Source organism: Mus caroli, chromosome 2, assembly GCF_900094665.2.
Source record: "Mus caroli chromosome 2, CAROLI_EIJ_v1.1, whole genome shotgun sequence".
Taxonomy (NCBI): Eukaryota; Metazoa; Chordata; class Mammalia; order Rodentia; family Muridae; genus Mus; species Mus caroli.
Genome location: NC_034571.1, coordinates 110,166,153 through 110,180,915, shown reverse-complemented (window position 1 = coordinate 110,180,915; position 14,763 = coordinate 110,166,153). Strand labels below are relative to the sequence as shown.

Sequence of the window (14,763 nt, the reverse complement as noted above, 5' to 3'; positions counted from 1 at the left end):
GAGAGTATAATGTGAGAAGTCAGGTACCCAGCAGGCTATGGCTGGAGGCCAAACAGACAGGAGGGTCCATCCATGAGAGTACACAATGCTATGATATCAAACTCTCATTTTCTAGGTAACTGGGGATGAGGGTGGTTCCTAAAGTTTGGAAACAGAAAAAGAGCACAGTAGTAATGCAACCATGCAGGGAATCAGAGAAAGGAGATCTCAAAATTAGGGTGTGCAGTCTACCCCATAGATCCAGGTGAGGGATGGTGGGAACACACACACACGGGTTTGTGGCTTTGGAGACAGAAAGGAAGTGACAATAAAAGAGAATGATGGAGAGAAATGTCTCTAGTAGATGCCAAGTGTAGATACTCAGTGGACCCCTGTGGGTCATGTTGAAGCCATGAAAGAAAAATGAAACCACCTCACTTAAGCCTGGATCATATAGAAAAGCCAATGACAGTTAAACCATTCCTCAAAAAAAAAAAAAAAAAAAAAAAAAAAAAAAAACCAGAAAGTAGGGCTGTGGTTGCAAAGGAGTCACACACCATGTCCCTCAGGTAAGCAAAAGGTCTGTGGACCTTCGTTAAGAACCCGATTGAGAAGAGGAAGAAAGACTGAATGGATCCTGGCTGCCACAGAGACATGGGCTGTACCAGTGAGAAGGGAAGAAGCAGCAGGAAAGGGGGCAAGATGGGGTAGGAAGAAGGAGCCATTTGGTGCCCAGTTGGAAGTGCTTCATCTGCACATGAGACTGCACAGGACAGGAGGTGAAGAGGGAAAGGGAGCTGACCTGATTTTTAGGAGGTTAGGGGAGGCAGGTTGCTGAGGGAGGCGTAGGTGAAGCTCACGGAAGGTCTCAGGTGAGTACTATCTTGATCTATCACAAGTATTCCATCATTCTGGGAAAAGTAAGGGGGGCTCTCACCTCATCCAAAACTGCTCCCAGTGATGCCACCCTGCATACCGTCTTCAACTCTATGTTTGCCTGTATCTGTTCTGCCCTCATCCTGCACGACCCCGAGGTGACATCACCAATGCGCAGGAGTATCCTCAGGAGAAACGTCTTCCCAGGCTCTGTGACAAGAACCTCGGATCTTTTAAGTACTTTTTTTCTGTTTCTTTTTTTTTTTTCCTTTTTTGGGGGGTAGGGGGGGATCTTTCATATGTAAGCAACTGAACTATGTAGACCTTCCTCTTGGGCTTGGCTGAGCCCTTTGAAGCAAGTGTGTATTAGATTCTGTTTTCCAAATGTGTAAGCATACATTGGTATGTAATTTTAGACTGCTCTCCACTTCTGACCCCATTTTATCGGCCTTGTTTTGTTGCTGTTGTTTCTCATACTTATTTTTGTAGGTTGTGTATTCTTGTAAGTGATCCTGAATTCTTTTCTAGGACAACATTGCACATAAACATGAGGAAATAACACGCGATATAGCAGAAGGAGGTCTTAAAGTCCAGAACGTTGTGGCTGGGAAGATCACGGGATGTGATAGCAATAACGAGGGTGTTATTAGGCCAGTCCAGCAGGGACTTAGAGACGCCAGGCAGAGCTCAGTCTGGGCCACCTCTCTTTTCGGTTTACTGGCTGTGAGAGCCTGGTGTTCTCTAAATCTTACGCAGTGCCCTCTTTGCGTTTGGAGGGGTGGCTTAACGAGGTAGCATGTAGGAAACAGCACTGGATCAGCATTAGCTGTTGTTATTACCGTGGCCATGTTCCAGACAAGTAGCAGGTAGGTCTCCCCTCTTGGCCTGGTCTGCTGGCACGCTGACATTGCAAGAAAGCCCCTCCCCTAGCCTTCCACTCCCACTTGGCTCCCTTGGTCTACCACACCCACAGACTCCCAAGCAACAGCCTCTAACCTGACAGCTCACCTCCACACCCACCGCCTCCTCCGTAGTGCAGTGCACACAGCTAGATTTTCTCTTTTTTAAAATGTGCCAACGAGAACTAAGTGCGTAGTAGTTTAGGGGGGTTCTGCCTTCCCTGCCCAGACGCGACTGTGTACCCTCACTGATACATACAAGACAGTCCTGCGATCCGGGAAAGGGTCTCAGCAGAGCCCCCACCCCCCTATGGGACTCGTAGCCTTGGGTGGAGGTAACTCTTCGCAAGGCTCTAGCTTTGTCAATTTCGGGGCAACTCACTCTGCACCCCTCGGACCTAACTCTTGGGCTGGGAGAGATGAATGGCAGGCGGGGATGAAGGGAGACTCTAGGGCGGCGCAACGCCTCGGGGCGCTACCAAGTAATGGGGGCAGGATTCGAAGAAGAACTGAGGGCGCCCCACGTTTCCTCCAGCCTGATGATAACATCAACGCCTGTCAGGTGGTTGGTGCGAGAGAGTGTGTGCACGCGCGGGAGCGAGCGTAGGGAGCGCGCTCGCACAAACTTTGTGCCTGCGGGTGCGCCTGGGTCGGCTCGCCGGGCTCCAAGAGTGGTCGGCTCCGGGCTGCGAGGGCCAGCGGCGGCCGAGGGATGCGCGGCGCCCGGCCGAGCCGATCCCACCGCTCTAGGTGAGACGGCTCCAGGGGCGCAGAGAGCCGCGGCCATGGGAACCCTGGGCAAGGCAAGAGAGGCTCCGCGGTGAGTAGCTGCGTCTCCTCGGAGAGCGCTGCACCTCTACTGGGGAAGGATAGCTGAGCGGTGTGCCCTGTGGTCCTCTCCAGTGGGTACGAGGAGGGACTAGACGACCAGGGCGCCTCCCTCGGAGGAGAGTTGCCTACAGGGGTAGACCATGATCGGGGACCTGGGAGCCAGGTCAAGATAGGCGTGATACAGACAACCTCAGAGTCCAGCACACCGGGACGGGAAGACAGAGTTGGGCTGCTGGGGTGGCGAGGCCACAGGTCACCTGGGTAGATCTGGAGTGGTCTGGGCCCAACCAAACCTTTCACCTACCCAGCGCCCACAACAGTCGACCTCCCTGGATGCTCTCCATCTGGGCACCCGCGGGAACTCCCACTCGCATACTTTCCGTGCCCCTGGCACCTGCTGCGGGCGCGGGTCTAGGGCAGCGCCACCTTGTGGACTCTCCTGGTCTTTCAGGAGCTACTCGTGGCAATGGCTGCAAGCGGAGGTGGCAGTGCTTGGCTGCCCTTTGAGGAAAAAAAAGTTTCCAAATCAATGGTCTAAGAGACTACACTCCTCCCCTTATACTCTACAGAGATGTTTGGGAGACGGAAGGTGAAGGAAGAATGGCTATGAACAGTCCATCTCTTGGGCAGCAATAAGGGGCCCGGGGTGGGGGTTGGAGGGATGTCAAGAAATTTAGCGTTTGTCCTCAAAACACCAGGACCCCGTAACTGCCTGGACACCACTTAGCCTTGGTTAGGGCCGAGCACGTTGTGTCCTTCACAATGCCATTCACGTGGACTCAGATATGACCGCACCATGCCTGATCTGTAACTATGCCCATTAAAATTCCCTGTTGGGCCATATCATCCCCTGAGTGTTCTCAACCTTACCTTGCGCTACACTATAAATGGGTTTGTCCATTGAATTAACTCTGTATTATTGGCGGCGTGGGGCAGGACTGGAAGATACAGTCAGCAGAAATGGCCCTGTGAAAGCTGCCTTTTCTTATAAACAACTATGAGATGTCCCGGCCCTCCTCTGTTTCCTCCTTTGCCCTGAGGATAACTGTGCCTGAAGACTAAGTCCCCCAAATCGATTCAGACTTCGAAACCTCTCCCCAGGCTCTGGGGGGTGGGGAAGGCAGAAGCTAACTACTGCAGGCCTGAGAAAACATCTTGAAGTTAATGGGTTTCTTTCAAGCTTTTGTTTTTGTTGTTATTGTTGTTATTTTGTTTTATTTAATTCATAAGTTTAACTGGAAACGTGTGGCTACTGCCCTTTAAAATCATGACTTTGTAGAATTAGAGGCTGTTCATTCTTCAGATGGTTAAAGCATTCTCAAAGTTGCCTATCATAAAGCACTGTATAAATCCTTACCTACAACCATCTCACCAAGAGGTGGAGGGAGGGGAGAGGGCAAAGGACGTGAGGCTGGGATCTAACTTGGTGAAGAGTGTTTGCCTGGCATGCAACAATCCTGGCTTTGGTCCCTAGCATCATGTAAGAAAGAAATTAAGATATTTCTTTTAATTCCTTTGGTTGCATCTTGGTGGAGTGATAGGATTGTTCGTTTTCAGTCAGGTATGATGAGGGCATATTTGCAATTCCAGCACTGAATAGAAAAGACTGAAACAGAGCTTCAAGCCACTCTGGCTACATAGTAAGACCCCTGTCTCACAAAAACAAAACAAAACAAAAAACAAAAAACAGAAACAAAAACAAAACAAGCAAAAAAACTTTTAAAAAAAATTAAAGAAAGAAAGAAAAAAAGAGAATGTGACCTGAGAGTTTTTCCAGGGCAAGCAGTCAAGAGACTGGACAAAGCTTCTGTGTGCACAGAGTGCTGTTGGCTTTTAACACTTTGCCTTCCCTAGTTTCTCATGCCCTCTGAATTGCTCCTCACTGGGCTAGGTTTAGGTAGTTGTCTTTGTTTCTAGGAAGGGAAGGGGGCCAAGCTAGGAAGTGTGCCTTGGTGCTAAGGAAGCTGGCTGCTAACCAGCTGTGCACCTGTGGCCAATATATCTCTATTGCATAGCTGTAGGTGTTTGGGAAAGGACTGTGGAGAGACGACTAGCCAGCTCTTGGGTCCTGGTGACCATTTCAGGGACCTGCTAAACAAGTAGGAGCTGAGATGCTGCCTCTGCATCACCAGCCATCTTTCTGAAGCACACGGTTGTTATACATTGAATAAGCCCTTTTGGGCTCTTGACAATCGACTCACCAATTTCAGTGCAGTAATAAACACACAGTTTCATGCAAAAAAAATAATAAAGCCTACTAAATGAATAAAAGCAAGAAGTACCCCAGGTACTGGTCCCTGAGATAGCCCATATGAACAGCCTCAGTATGTGTAGGACTCAGTTTCCATATCACAAGGTAGCATCTTTCTAGACTGTAGCTTCATACACAATGCAAATTCCTGCACAGCATCTTTGGAACATGGAAACTTCATGCAGGCTGTTGCTATTTTCAGGTTATCAGTTTATTCTCAGACAGTCTCATGGTCTGGATAAAAGTCAGTGGTGGTCAAGAGTTTGGTGAATTTCTGCAGCACCAACCTGATTCTTTGGGAGTCGTTGGCTTGGGTTAGCATGTTCCAAGTCACCAGGGTGACTGCACTTTATTGGTCCCAGCTTGGAACTGAGCTCCATGCACACCACAGCCCGATGCTCTGAAGTTGGAGCAGAACTGGAAGGGCCAGGGTGACTCCTGGAATCTGGCTGTGTGGCGTGTCCTATGTTCAGGGTACTGTCTTTGTGCAGACTGATTTCTACAAACCCAGGTGTGCGCAGAGTGGGGGATGGATTTTTGCTTGCTTGCTTGCTTGCTTGTTTTAACTAAGGATTTGGTTGGCCTCTTCCGAGCGAGGTTTAGACCTTGTCAGAGGAGCTCTTCCACCCAGACCCTGGAAGTGCTTTGCCCTCCGCTTTGCCCTCGACAATCTTGAGACATTCACCTAGAAGTTACGTGGTTACACTCGTTGTCTTGGTCAGATTCCCCTACTAGAGCTTTGTGTATTAGGGAACTACGAGATGGCTTTATACAAGAGTAAGTAACATGCTATGGACATGTATAATTTACAGAGAAAGTTACAAAGGCCATCTCACCACTGTCTCCCCCCCCCCACCCCCGGCCTACTGTAATATCTTACTCATGGGAATAAGTATGCGGTGAATCGATGCAGACTTGTGTTTCTAGTATGTGCTATGTTTCTAGACTGTTAACTCCTTCTCTTCTTTGCCAGTTAAACTGTACATTAGCCAAGGGTGCAATGAGAAAAGAACTAAGGACATGCCAAAAAAGCTATCAGCAAAAATGCCTATCATTATTGAACCTTCAAAGATTATAGACGTGGGTCTCCGTGTGGTTTTTAATAAAGAGGAAAATAAAACATACTGCATGAGACACTTCGCATGGTGACCTGTATCAGCCAGATCATGCCAAGCTAAGGATGAGCAGACGAAGCGCCACCAGACTCCTAAGCCATTTCCAGATCCAAAATGGTTATTTTACATTCAGTTCTAGAGCAGGCAGCTCAGCTCAGAGCCAACCCCTCCCCAGTTTCTCTTTGTTGAGGATCAATGTAAAGACCCGATGGAATACTGTTTACTGGTCTAAGTGATTCATAGTGGTTCCTTGTGTTATCAAAAATGAAACCATTTATTAAAACCAACCAAGATTTGTAAGAAATGCAGAGGTGACTGAAAAATCTAAATGTCACCCCCTGCTTCTTCAAGATTCTTAAAGCTAGTTCAGGGGACCTCCTGCCCTTCTGTATCTTTGGCATTGCTTAAATGAATGAAACTATCCAAAAAGGATGCTAAATGAACCAGTCCTTCAGACCCCCCGGTCTGTAGCCTAGCAACTAGAAGCTAAGGGCTCCCAAGGTAGCTTCTTCCCTCTGCATCTCCCCTTCTGGAAGAGAGACGGCAGCATAGAGCAGTCCTTACACCAATGGGGAGAAGGCTATTGCTGCCCTGGAATCTCACCTTGCCATTTGCTGAGGAGATGTCTCTTTAACAGCCAACCAGTCTGTTCAGTGCTTTTGCCAAGTGGGAGGGGTATGCCTTCTACCAGCCCAGCTTCAGGGACTCACTGTCCTATCTCCTCTTTGCTTGGTCTTCGGAGCCTGGAGCTGCCATTGAGACCCCCAGCTGCTCTGTCTATCCTCACTTGAGTCTCTCTTTCCCCCAGGAAACCTTGCCATGGCTCCAGAGCTGGCCCCAAAGCAAGACTAGAGGCCAAATCAACCAACAGCCCTCTCCCTGCCCAGCCCAGCTTGGCCCAGATCACCCAGTTCCGAATGATGGTGTCCCTGGGACATTTGGCCAAAGGAGCCAGCCTGGATGATCTTATTGACAGCTGCATTCAATCTTTTGGTGAGTTGGGCAACTGCCCACCTATATAGAGATTGCTGTGTTACTTTGTTCTTTGCCTTAAAAAGTGTCTTATACAAGAGCAACCTAGATTGTATTTTGCCTTTAAAAATAGCTTTCGAGCTTTTGAAATGTTGGAGACAGTCTGTAGCGCTTACGGCACATGACTATGTGGGTGGAATAGGTCGTGATGAGAAGTACAATTTGAAGTGAGAACTTAGTGAGCGAAGTTGGCATTTTCCTCACATGGTAGTTTGTCTCATGTTGGGAAAAAAAAATCACAAATTGATATTGGTTATTCTTCTCCTCTAGTTCTTGTGGTTGAAAAATCATAAGTCTGTCTCACACCGCCAAATACAATTTGAAAACTTTTAGGTCATTTGGACAAATAAGGTCTTGACAGTTCCCCCTTACAATCTGGTCTTGTGCTGTGTTTGTGACTAGAAGATGAGGAGCCCATGTGTTGCAGGTCGAGGTGGGAGGACCTGAGCACATGGGCACATAGGCCAGCGGCGGTGTATGGTCCAGGTGCTCCCCTCTGTACTGCCAACAAGCAGTGCCCTGAAAAGATTTCTTTTTATCCAAACATTTTCCTTTGATGGTTGCTTATGAAATGGTGACTTGAAAGTAGTACTAAATGTTGGGTTTGCTTCCAAAGGGGCAGGATTAAAACCGACAGATTTCAGTGAAACCCATTAATTCAGAGATGTTTCAGCATCCCCATGTCCCCATTTCTATGCTCATGCATCTCCCTCTGGGAAGGAGATGAATTTGTAGGACTCGGCTCTGAAGCATCAGCCCACCCCAGCCTGATCCTCCTGGAGAGCAGAGGGGAGTTGTGCTCAGCTCTCAGAAGTGGGGACTGTTGGTGTTTAGGTCCAAACAAGGACCTTATTTATAGACTTGGGGAAGACTTGGCACTTTGGGGAGATTCTTTTTGTGCAACTGCCTCAGTTTTGGTTTAAAACCATGCTTCTTAAACATTCTTGCACACACAGTTTGGGGGTTTTGATTTTTTTTTTTTTTTTTTTTTTTTTTAGTAATGCAGATGGCTAGGTCCCACCCCCAGAGTTTCTGCCTGAGTAAGTCTGGCCAGGGTGGGGTCCAACAATTTGCATTTCTAACAAGGTCCCAGGTGAGGCCCTGACAGCTGCTCCCAGAACTCCACTTTGAGAATCACTACTTTTAAGTACTGTTGGCTGTAGACTTCTTGACTTTGAAAGGAAGCAGATTGGGTGTGTGACTCAGGCTCAGTGTTTACCTAACAGGCAAGGGCTTGAGTGCAGGCTCCATCCCTGAAAAAGAAAAGGCCATTCATTCTGCTCCCTGGTTTATCTTTACCCGAAAGACTAATTCAAGATGAGTTTTCTACCACTAAGCTACATCTTCACCTCCAGATTGAATAACTTTGTGTCTCAAAATCATCATAAACAATTTATACATTCAAGGAGACAGCTAGAAGCTGGTGGAGACCAGTGGCCATGTGGTAGTCATTAGTGTTGTTAGATAAGCTCCTTGACTGCTAATTGTATTCAGTAGACCTGCAGAGAGCACTGTATAACTATTGCATGAACAAGGACCTTTACTCTCTGTTTCACTGCTGAGAACACTGGGGCCATCACTGTGTTTATCATGTGAACTCTCTTCTTTTTCTACCCGTCATCCAACTACCTGATGAGTTCAAGCCTGTTTTCTTACCCTTCAAATACTTGTAGCTTCAACCTCAAAAATACATGGTCAATTCTGGAGTCCTTTCCAGAAATAACCAATCAGAACCCACTCCCCCAGCCAGCCCTACCAAGGCAATGGTACATTGTTTCCTGCACTATGTGAAGGTAAAAAGTGGTGCTTTAAAGATCAGGAGCTGAGTAAGTGCCACTGAGACTAAAGTTCCTCAGGCCACTACCAAGAAGCATTTATTAAGTCTGTAATTATGCCTGACCCTGCACTGGGTGGCACCCAAGAAAGTCACAGTGACCAAGTGGCTGTTTCATTAGCACTTATGACACCTGTGAAATACCCAGTTCAGGAACACACACACAGACACACACATGCACATACCTGTGATAATAAGTTAAGGTGCAGTGTTTGGAAAACACACACAGTCACACACTCACACACATACACTCATACACACATGCACACACACGATAATAAGCGAAGGTGTGGTGTTCAGGAACACATTCACACACACACACACACACAAATAACAAATGAAGGTGTGGTGTTCAGGAGCAAGTTTCTTGTACTAGGTAGGGTTTGAATCAGGGCACTTATTGATAAGGACCAGTCATCACCTCACATACCCTGGGGCATAGGCATGCTGTGGACAAAACCCCGAGCTTTCTGTATTATATGTTACAGAATCTCCCATCACAGAGTTTATATGAAAGACACAAAACAGCCAAAGCCAGGGAAGAATTAGAAGGATGCCTTTGTGAGTGGGCCTCCTCTTGTTATCAGTTGACCTAGCTCTTGTGGGAGGAGCAACACTCTGAGCCGTGAAAAGCCGGTTTGAAGATAAAGGCAACTTGACTAATTCCTTTCTTTACTTTTTCCTACCTGCTCATTTCACCTTCATGATGATGCCTAGGATGTATTTCATGAGGCTGTGTACACAGCACCCACAGCCCCCGAACACAGGGGCCATTGTCAGACACATTTTAATTAGTTAAAACAAAACCAAGTGTAAAGTTTAGTTCATGCCACAGCAGCCAGCCTTCCGAGTGCTTGATGGCCTCAGGTGGTGACTCCTGTGAGACCGAGTAAGCAGACAATGCCTGTGGTCACAGAGAGTCTGACTTGGGTACTGGAGAGGGAAGACAACTGACCTGAGGAGACAAAAGGTAGGTAGATTTTTCTGGAAACTGAGGTTTTATTCATGTCTCAGGTACACCTAAGGGATAATCTAGATACTGTTTAAACCTCATGGGCATTGAGACGTGTATACTGAAAGCTGTCTCTTGAGCGTAATTGTCAGTTGTCCATCCCTTCCAGCAACTGTTCTCTTGGAAGGCTGGAATAGAAGGCCTTTAAGGATACGCATGCAAATGAAGGTACTGTGGATGGCCCCCAGCAAACCTCTCTGTATCAGAAGGTTACAGATCTGTGATTAGAAACACCAAGCCTCCAGTCTGTAGCTTTACCCCTGCACCAGCCCACTCCGACCTTCTGTTTTAATCTGAGGGCATGCTACTGTGGCTGCTAGTTAACGAGATCCCAGCATGATGAGGTAGATCATCACAGCAGGTGAAACACACCATCCGGTAACAGGTTAAAAGCCTATGAGAAGCACTTAGACTTTTCGCTTCTTCCTCACTTTGCAAGAGGGCTCCGAGCATTGGGGCCAAGTGGAAAAATGAAATACCCCAAGTTACAAGGTTCTTTCATGTCTCCTCTCCGTGCAAGAGAACTCTGATAGCATCAGGGAACAGTTGCACACGTGCCTCAGAAAGCACGGTAGCAAGCAGTTCCTCCGTGTCCAGATCCGGATGTCAGGGCCAAGGACAGTGCATCCAAGTGGCTTATATTATATGGAGTGTTATATTTTTTCTTGGTGTTCCCTGTGTATTAATTTTTCTTCTATATTCAAAACAACCCTGAAGTAGGTCAAGTATTATTATCTCCATTGGGTGAACAAGAAGAAAAGTGGGGCATCTGAGATCTGAAACAACACACCCTGTACCCACCATCTAAATAGAAAACAGGCTGCCTTTTTCTTCTGCCTCTACCCCCCCCCCCCAGCAGCTATTTGTACCCTGAGCTCGTGCAGATGTGCCTCACTTCCCAAGACAGGCCTCATAGTCTCAGAAGAGATTTCAGATTTTGTGTTGCACAAGGTAGGCTGGCAACCTGTGCTTGCTAGTCTGCAGGCCTGGTCTCCCTCAGTTAGAAACCACATTCCGTTCAGTGCAAGAAATAGTCAGACTTCACCTTTATACCATCAACTGAAGTTAATTGAGTCAAACTTATATTTGTAAGTTTCTATGTGTATGCGTTGTACTAATGTTTCCCAAACTAGAAAGACCCTAAAACTAGTGAGAGTAGTTTCTGTACTGTGGGCTAGTTGAATACTAAGCTCCTTATAGACCTTAAGGAATTACAGTCTTTGAAACTGGAGCTGAGTAAGGGCAAGCCCGTGCTTTGCTGGAACCACGGTCCCCTCCACAGCAAAGTGACGGTTGTATGTTCCTCATCTCTCTGCAGCTTTAACTCTGCACACTGAGGCAAGGTGTACAGGAGACAGGCACCACACCACGCTCTATGACCCAGATGAGTACTTAGCACTGACACCTGTAGGCACCAAGCCACATATATAAGGTCACATATACAAAGCCTTACCTACTGCTGATAACAACCCCCATGGGTAAGCCACAGCTGTCCCTGAAGCCTCCTCAGTGGAATTCCCCAGATTTACAAGGTTTCTCGTAGAAAACAGCAAACAGTCATTTGCGGGGGCACCCTAACCTAAACACCTGGGGGTGTCAGAAGTGTCCAGTATGCCTGGTGCTAGCACTGTGGAGAGAACTGGCATTCTCTGTTCCATGTGCCACTTAGGCTAAAGAGCCCTTTGCCATGTCTCTGCTGGGGTGATATCAGCCAGTGCCCCTGCAATATCTTCCCTTTCATGTGTGTGAGTTCTGGTGACTCTTGGGTCTGAGGAAGGAGATGGTTTAACCCTCTTCACCTCAAACTTTCCTGTGTGGCATTATCTCCAGGAACCCTCCCTATGTACTGGGACAAAATCAGTCCTTCAAACGATGATGCCTAAGAGCCACAATTTCTCAGGAGTTCTGGGTACTTTTCTTCAGTAGGTGGACCCAGAGAAATGAATCTTACTGCTGACTGAAAGACAGAGGGTGTGGAGTAGCTGAGCACTTATGGCTCATGGGTGCAGTGGGGGATGGGCCTTCCCTGATCTGACCCTGCTGGGCACTGTGCCTTGTTAGTTTCCTCTCTTAGCTGATAGGGAACTGGGATTCCGAGGAAGGAAAGGACACATGCCTGGCCCAGCTCATTACTGGACCAGCTGCTGAGACCAAAGCTCAGGTTGGCTCTCTGAGGCTTGTGTTCTCTCTGCTGGAATAGAGTCTCATCCTGTGTGAGTTTGTCAGACATGCAGCCCCTCATGAACTGATACTGATCACCACTTCCCTGTAGCCCACTTGCTCCTTGGACATCCCAGAACATGTTCTTAGGCTTTCTAAGAAAACAAAACCAACAACAAACAGCTCTGAGAAGCAATGGAACAAGTAGGCTTTTCAATTTATAAACAAATAAAGCTCTCGGGGAAGCCAGAAAGCATGAAAGCGGTCCAGCAAGGTTTAATTAGAGATACTCTTTGCCTGGGAGCATGTTGGAAATCCCAGCACAAGCTATCAGCGAAATTTACAACCTGTCAGCTTTACACTCGGGGCTGGGGGCTGGGGGCTGTTCCGATCCATTCCTGATGCTACAGTAAGGTCTCCATTCTTGTCCCCAGCCAGTCTCCTGGACTCACAGGCCTTCCAGAAGAGGCTGAGCTGGGAGGAGCCAGAGAAATGTTCAGGGAAGCCCTGAACAACCAGCCAGATGATCCTGTTTGCCAGTAGATTCTTTAAGGCTTTCATTGGAAAATAAAAGGAATTCAAAAGCAGTCTGTTCTGTTGACAGAACAGTGGCTGGCCCTCTGAGAGCCTCGGAGAAGGGCATCTTAGGGGCAAACTTACCTCCTGGCCCTCTAATTGTTGCCTCATGCCTGAAGCACTTGCTGATGCTAGGTACTTCAATGCCAAACAGTCTGACATCCTTAATAATCCTTAATAAGTAAATTAATTATTAATAACTTAATGATCCTTGCCGAATCGACTATAATGTTGAAAAGGGGGCATCTTTTTTTTTCAATATTTTTTATTAGGTNTTTTCCTCATTTACATTTCCAATGCTATCCAAAAAGTCCCCAATACACCCCCCCCCACTCCCCTACCCACCACTCCCACTTTTTGGCCCTGGCGGTCCCCTGTACTGGGGCATATAAAGTTTGCAAGTCCAATGGGCCTCTCTTTCCAGTGATGGCCAACTAGACCATCTTTTGATACATATGCAGCTAGAGTCAAGAGCTCTGGGGTACTGGTTAGTTCATAATGTTGTTCCACATATAGGGTTGCAGATCCGAAAAGGGGGCATCTTTTCATACCTATTGGATCTTAAAAACCATATGGCCAGTCATGAGCGTGAGAATACTAAAAATGGACGGTAATGGGTGTATTGCCAAGTGCTGACGATGTTGAGGAGGAGATGGGCCTGTAATGTATTATCTTTTTTATGAACATGGAAGTGTGAGTATGAGAGTGGAGGGAGATAATAGCCTGATCTGCCAGCTGTGGCATACTGGTTGATTATCCAGCACACAAGATCTAACCTGTTCTATTTTGTCTAATTTTGCAAGCCAGTTGTTAAACATAGCCACCATTAAAGATTCTGTTATTTACATGTGTGCTGAGTAAGTTCATAGAAGACAAGCATTGGAAATTGGTCACTTTCTAATGCGTGGTCATGTTTACTGTTCTGTGTGCTTAGGAGGATGTGTCCATCATGCCTGTATGGTGAAAACACTGCAGAGGCTTTTGCTGCAGTGTAGTGCAGTGCAGTGCAGAGCAGGGCAGTGCCCCCACTGGTCCATCTGCAGCAAGGCAGGCTGGGAGCTTAGCTTTGCCAGTATAGTCACACCTTGGGAATAAGTAACATTACTGCCAGCCCAGCCTCCTCAAACCCAACCCTCTAAGAGCTCGAGGTTAAACGCTTACCAGCATAACGGCATTGTCAGTACTAAACCCGGGGTGCTGTCAGAGCAGAGTCTAGAGGGAGGGGACCCTCAAAGCTGACAATCATGTTCTGTATCACTCAGTTAGGAGTAAGGCTGACATGGTTTTTGGTTCTTTCATACCCTAAGTAACCAACTCTCCTTGTCTGTGGTCAAGACAAGACAAGGCAGGATGAAGAAATTAAACATCAACAAAGCTGGGATTTTCTTAAAGACGTTATTATGGAACAAAGATAAATCCAAGAGATTTTCATTTGTAATTGAACCAATTACATATATATATATATATATATATATATATATATATATATATATATATTCCCCCTTGACTCACCTCCACACATTCTGCAGGATTAAGCGTCTCTTACTTTTTCAATTTCTTATACTTCTGACCTCCACATGTTATGACCCATCTCTACCTGTTTGGGGCTCCGTCTGCAGTGTTCATTTGCTTTTATTCCCTCTGCGTGCTGACAGCCTCAGTGGAATGAACACACGAGCTTTGCTAAGCAGGTGTGGTTTTTTGTAATGAGTTTGTGTGTAGCTGTGTTCCTGGTCATGAACAGTCTCTTCATACCTGTTTGTTATCCGCTGTTTAAGACTCTCTGTTGCTAGAGGTTTGGACCTGTTTTCTTGGCTAGCATTTGCTGATGGCCTTTCTCCTATTTTCATCCTTTCATTATTTTTACTCTTACAATACGTAGAAATTCCATGGTTTTATGTAGCTAAATTTGTCTTAGCCTTTTAACCCTTTATTAATTCGAAACTTAAAATCTATACTTCACCCACTTGGAAAATATCTTCCTGTCATTTTAATTAAAATGAAAATTATTTTAATTCATTCAGTGTATATAATATGCATTATTGGGAATAATCAGTAAAGTTTGCAAGTTATTGCTGGAGGAGAGAAAGCCTTTGGCTTTATTTCTGGGATTAGCTTAAGGCCACTCTGGGTCCTACTATACACTAGACTATTGCACACAGGTCATTCTGGCACGCAGAACCCTGCTCTCTCTGACT

The 14,763-nt window shown here is 46.6% G+C and overlaps 1 protein-coding gene across 1 annotated transcript in view; it reads left to right on the top strand.

Annotated features, from left to right (window-relative positions):
* Nucleotides 1-1,963: 1,963 nt before the first annotated feature.
* Nucleotides 1,964-14,763, top strand: part of Rasgrp1 (RAS guanyl releasing protein 1) — a 63,816-nt gene continuing 51,016 nt past the window's right edge. Inside the window, exons 1-2 of the mRNA XM_021184485.2 lie at nucleotides 1,964-2,574; nucleotides 6,760-6,944. Of these exons, the coding sequence (XP_021040144.2) occupies nucleotides 2,240-2,574; nucleotides 6,760-6,944 (520 nt within the window). The 5' untranslated portion in view covers nucleotides 1,964-2,239. The remainder of the gene's footprint in view (nucleotides 2,575-6,759; nucleotides 6,945-14,763) is intronic.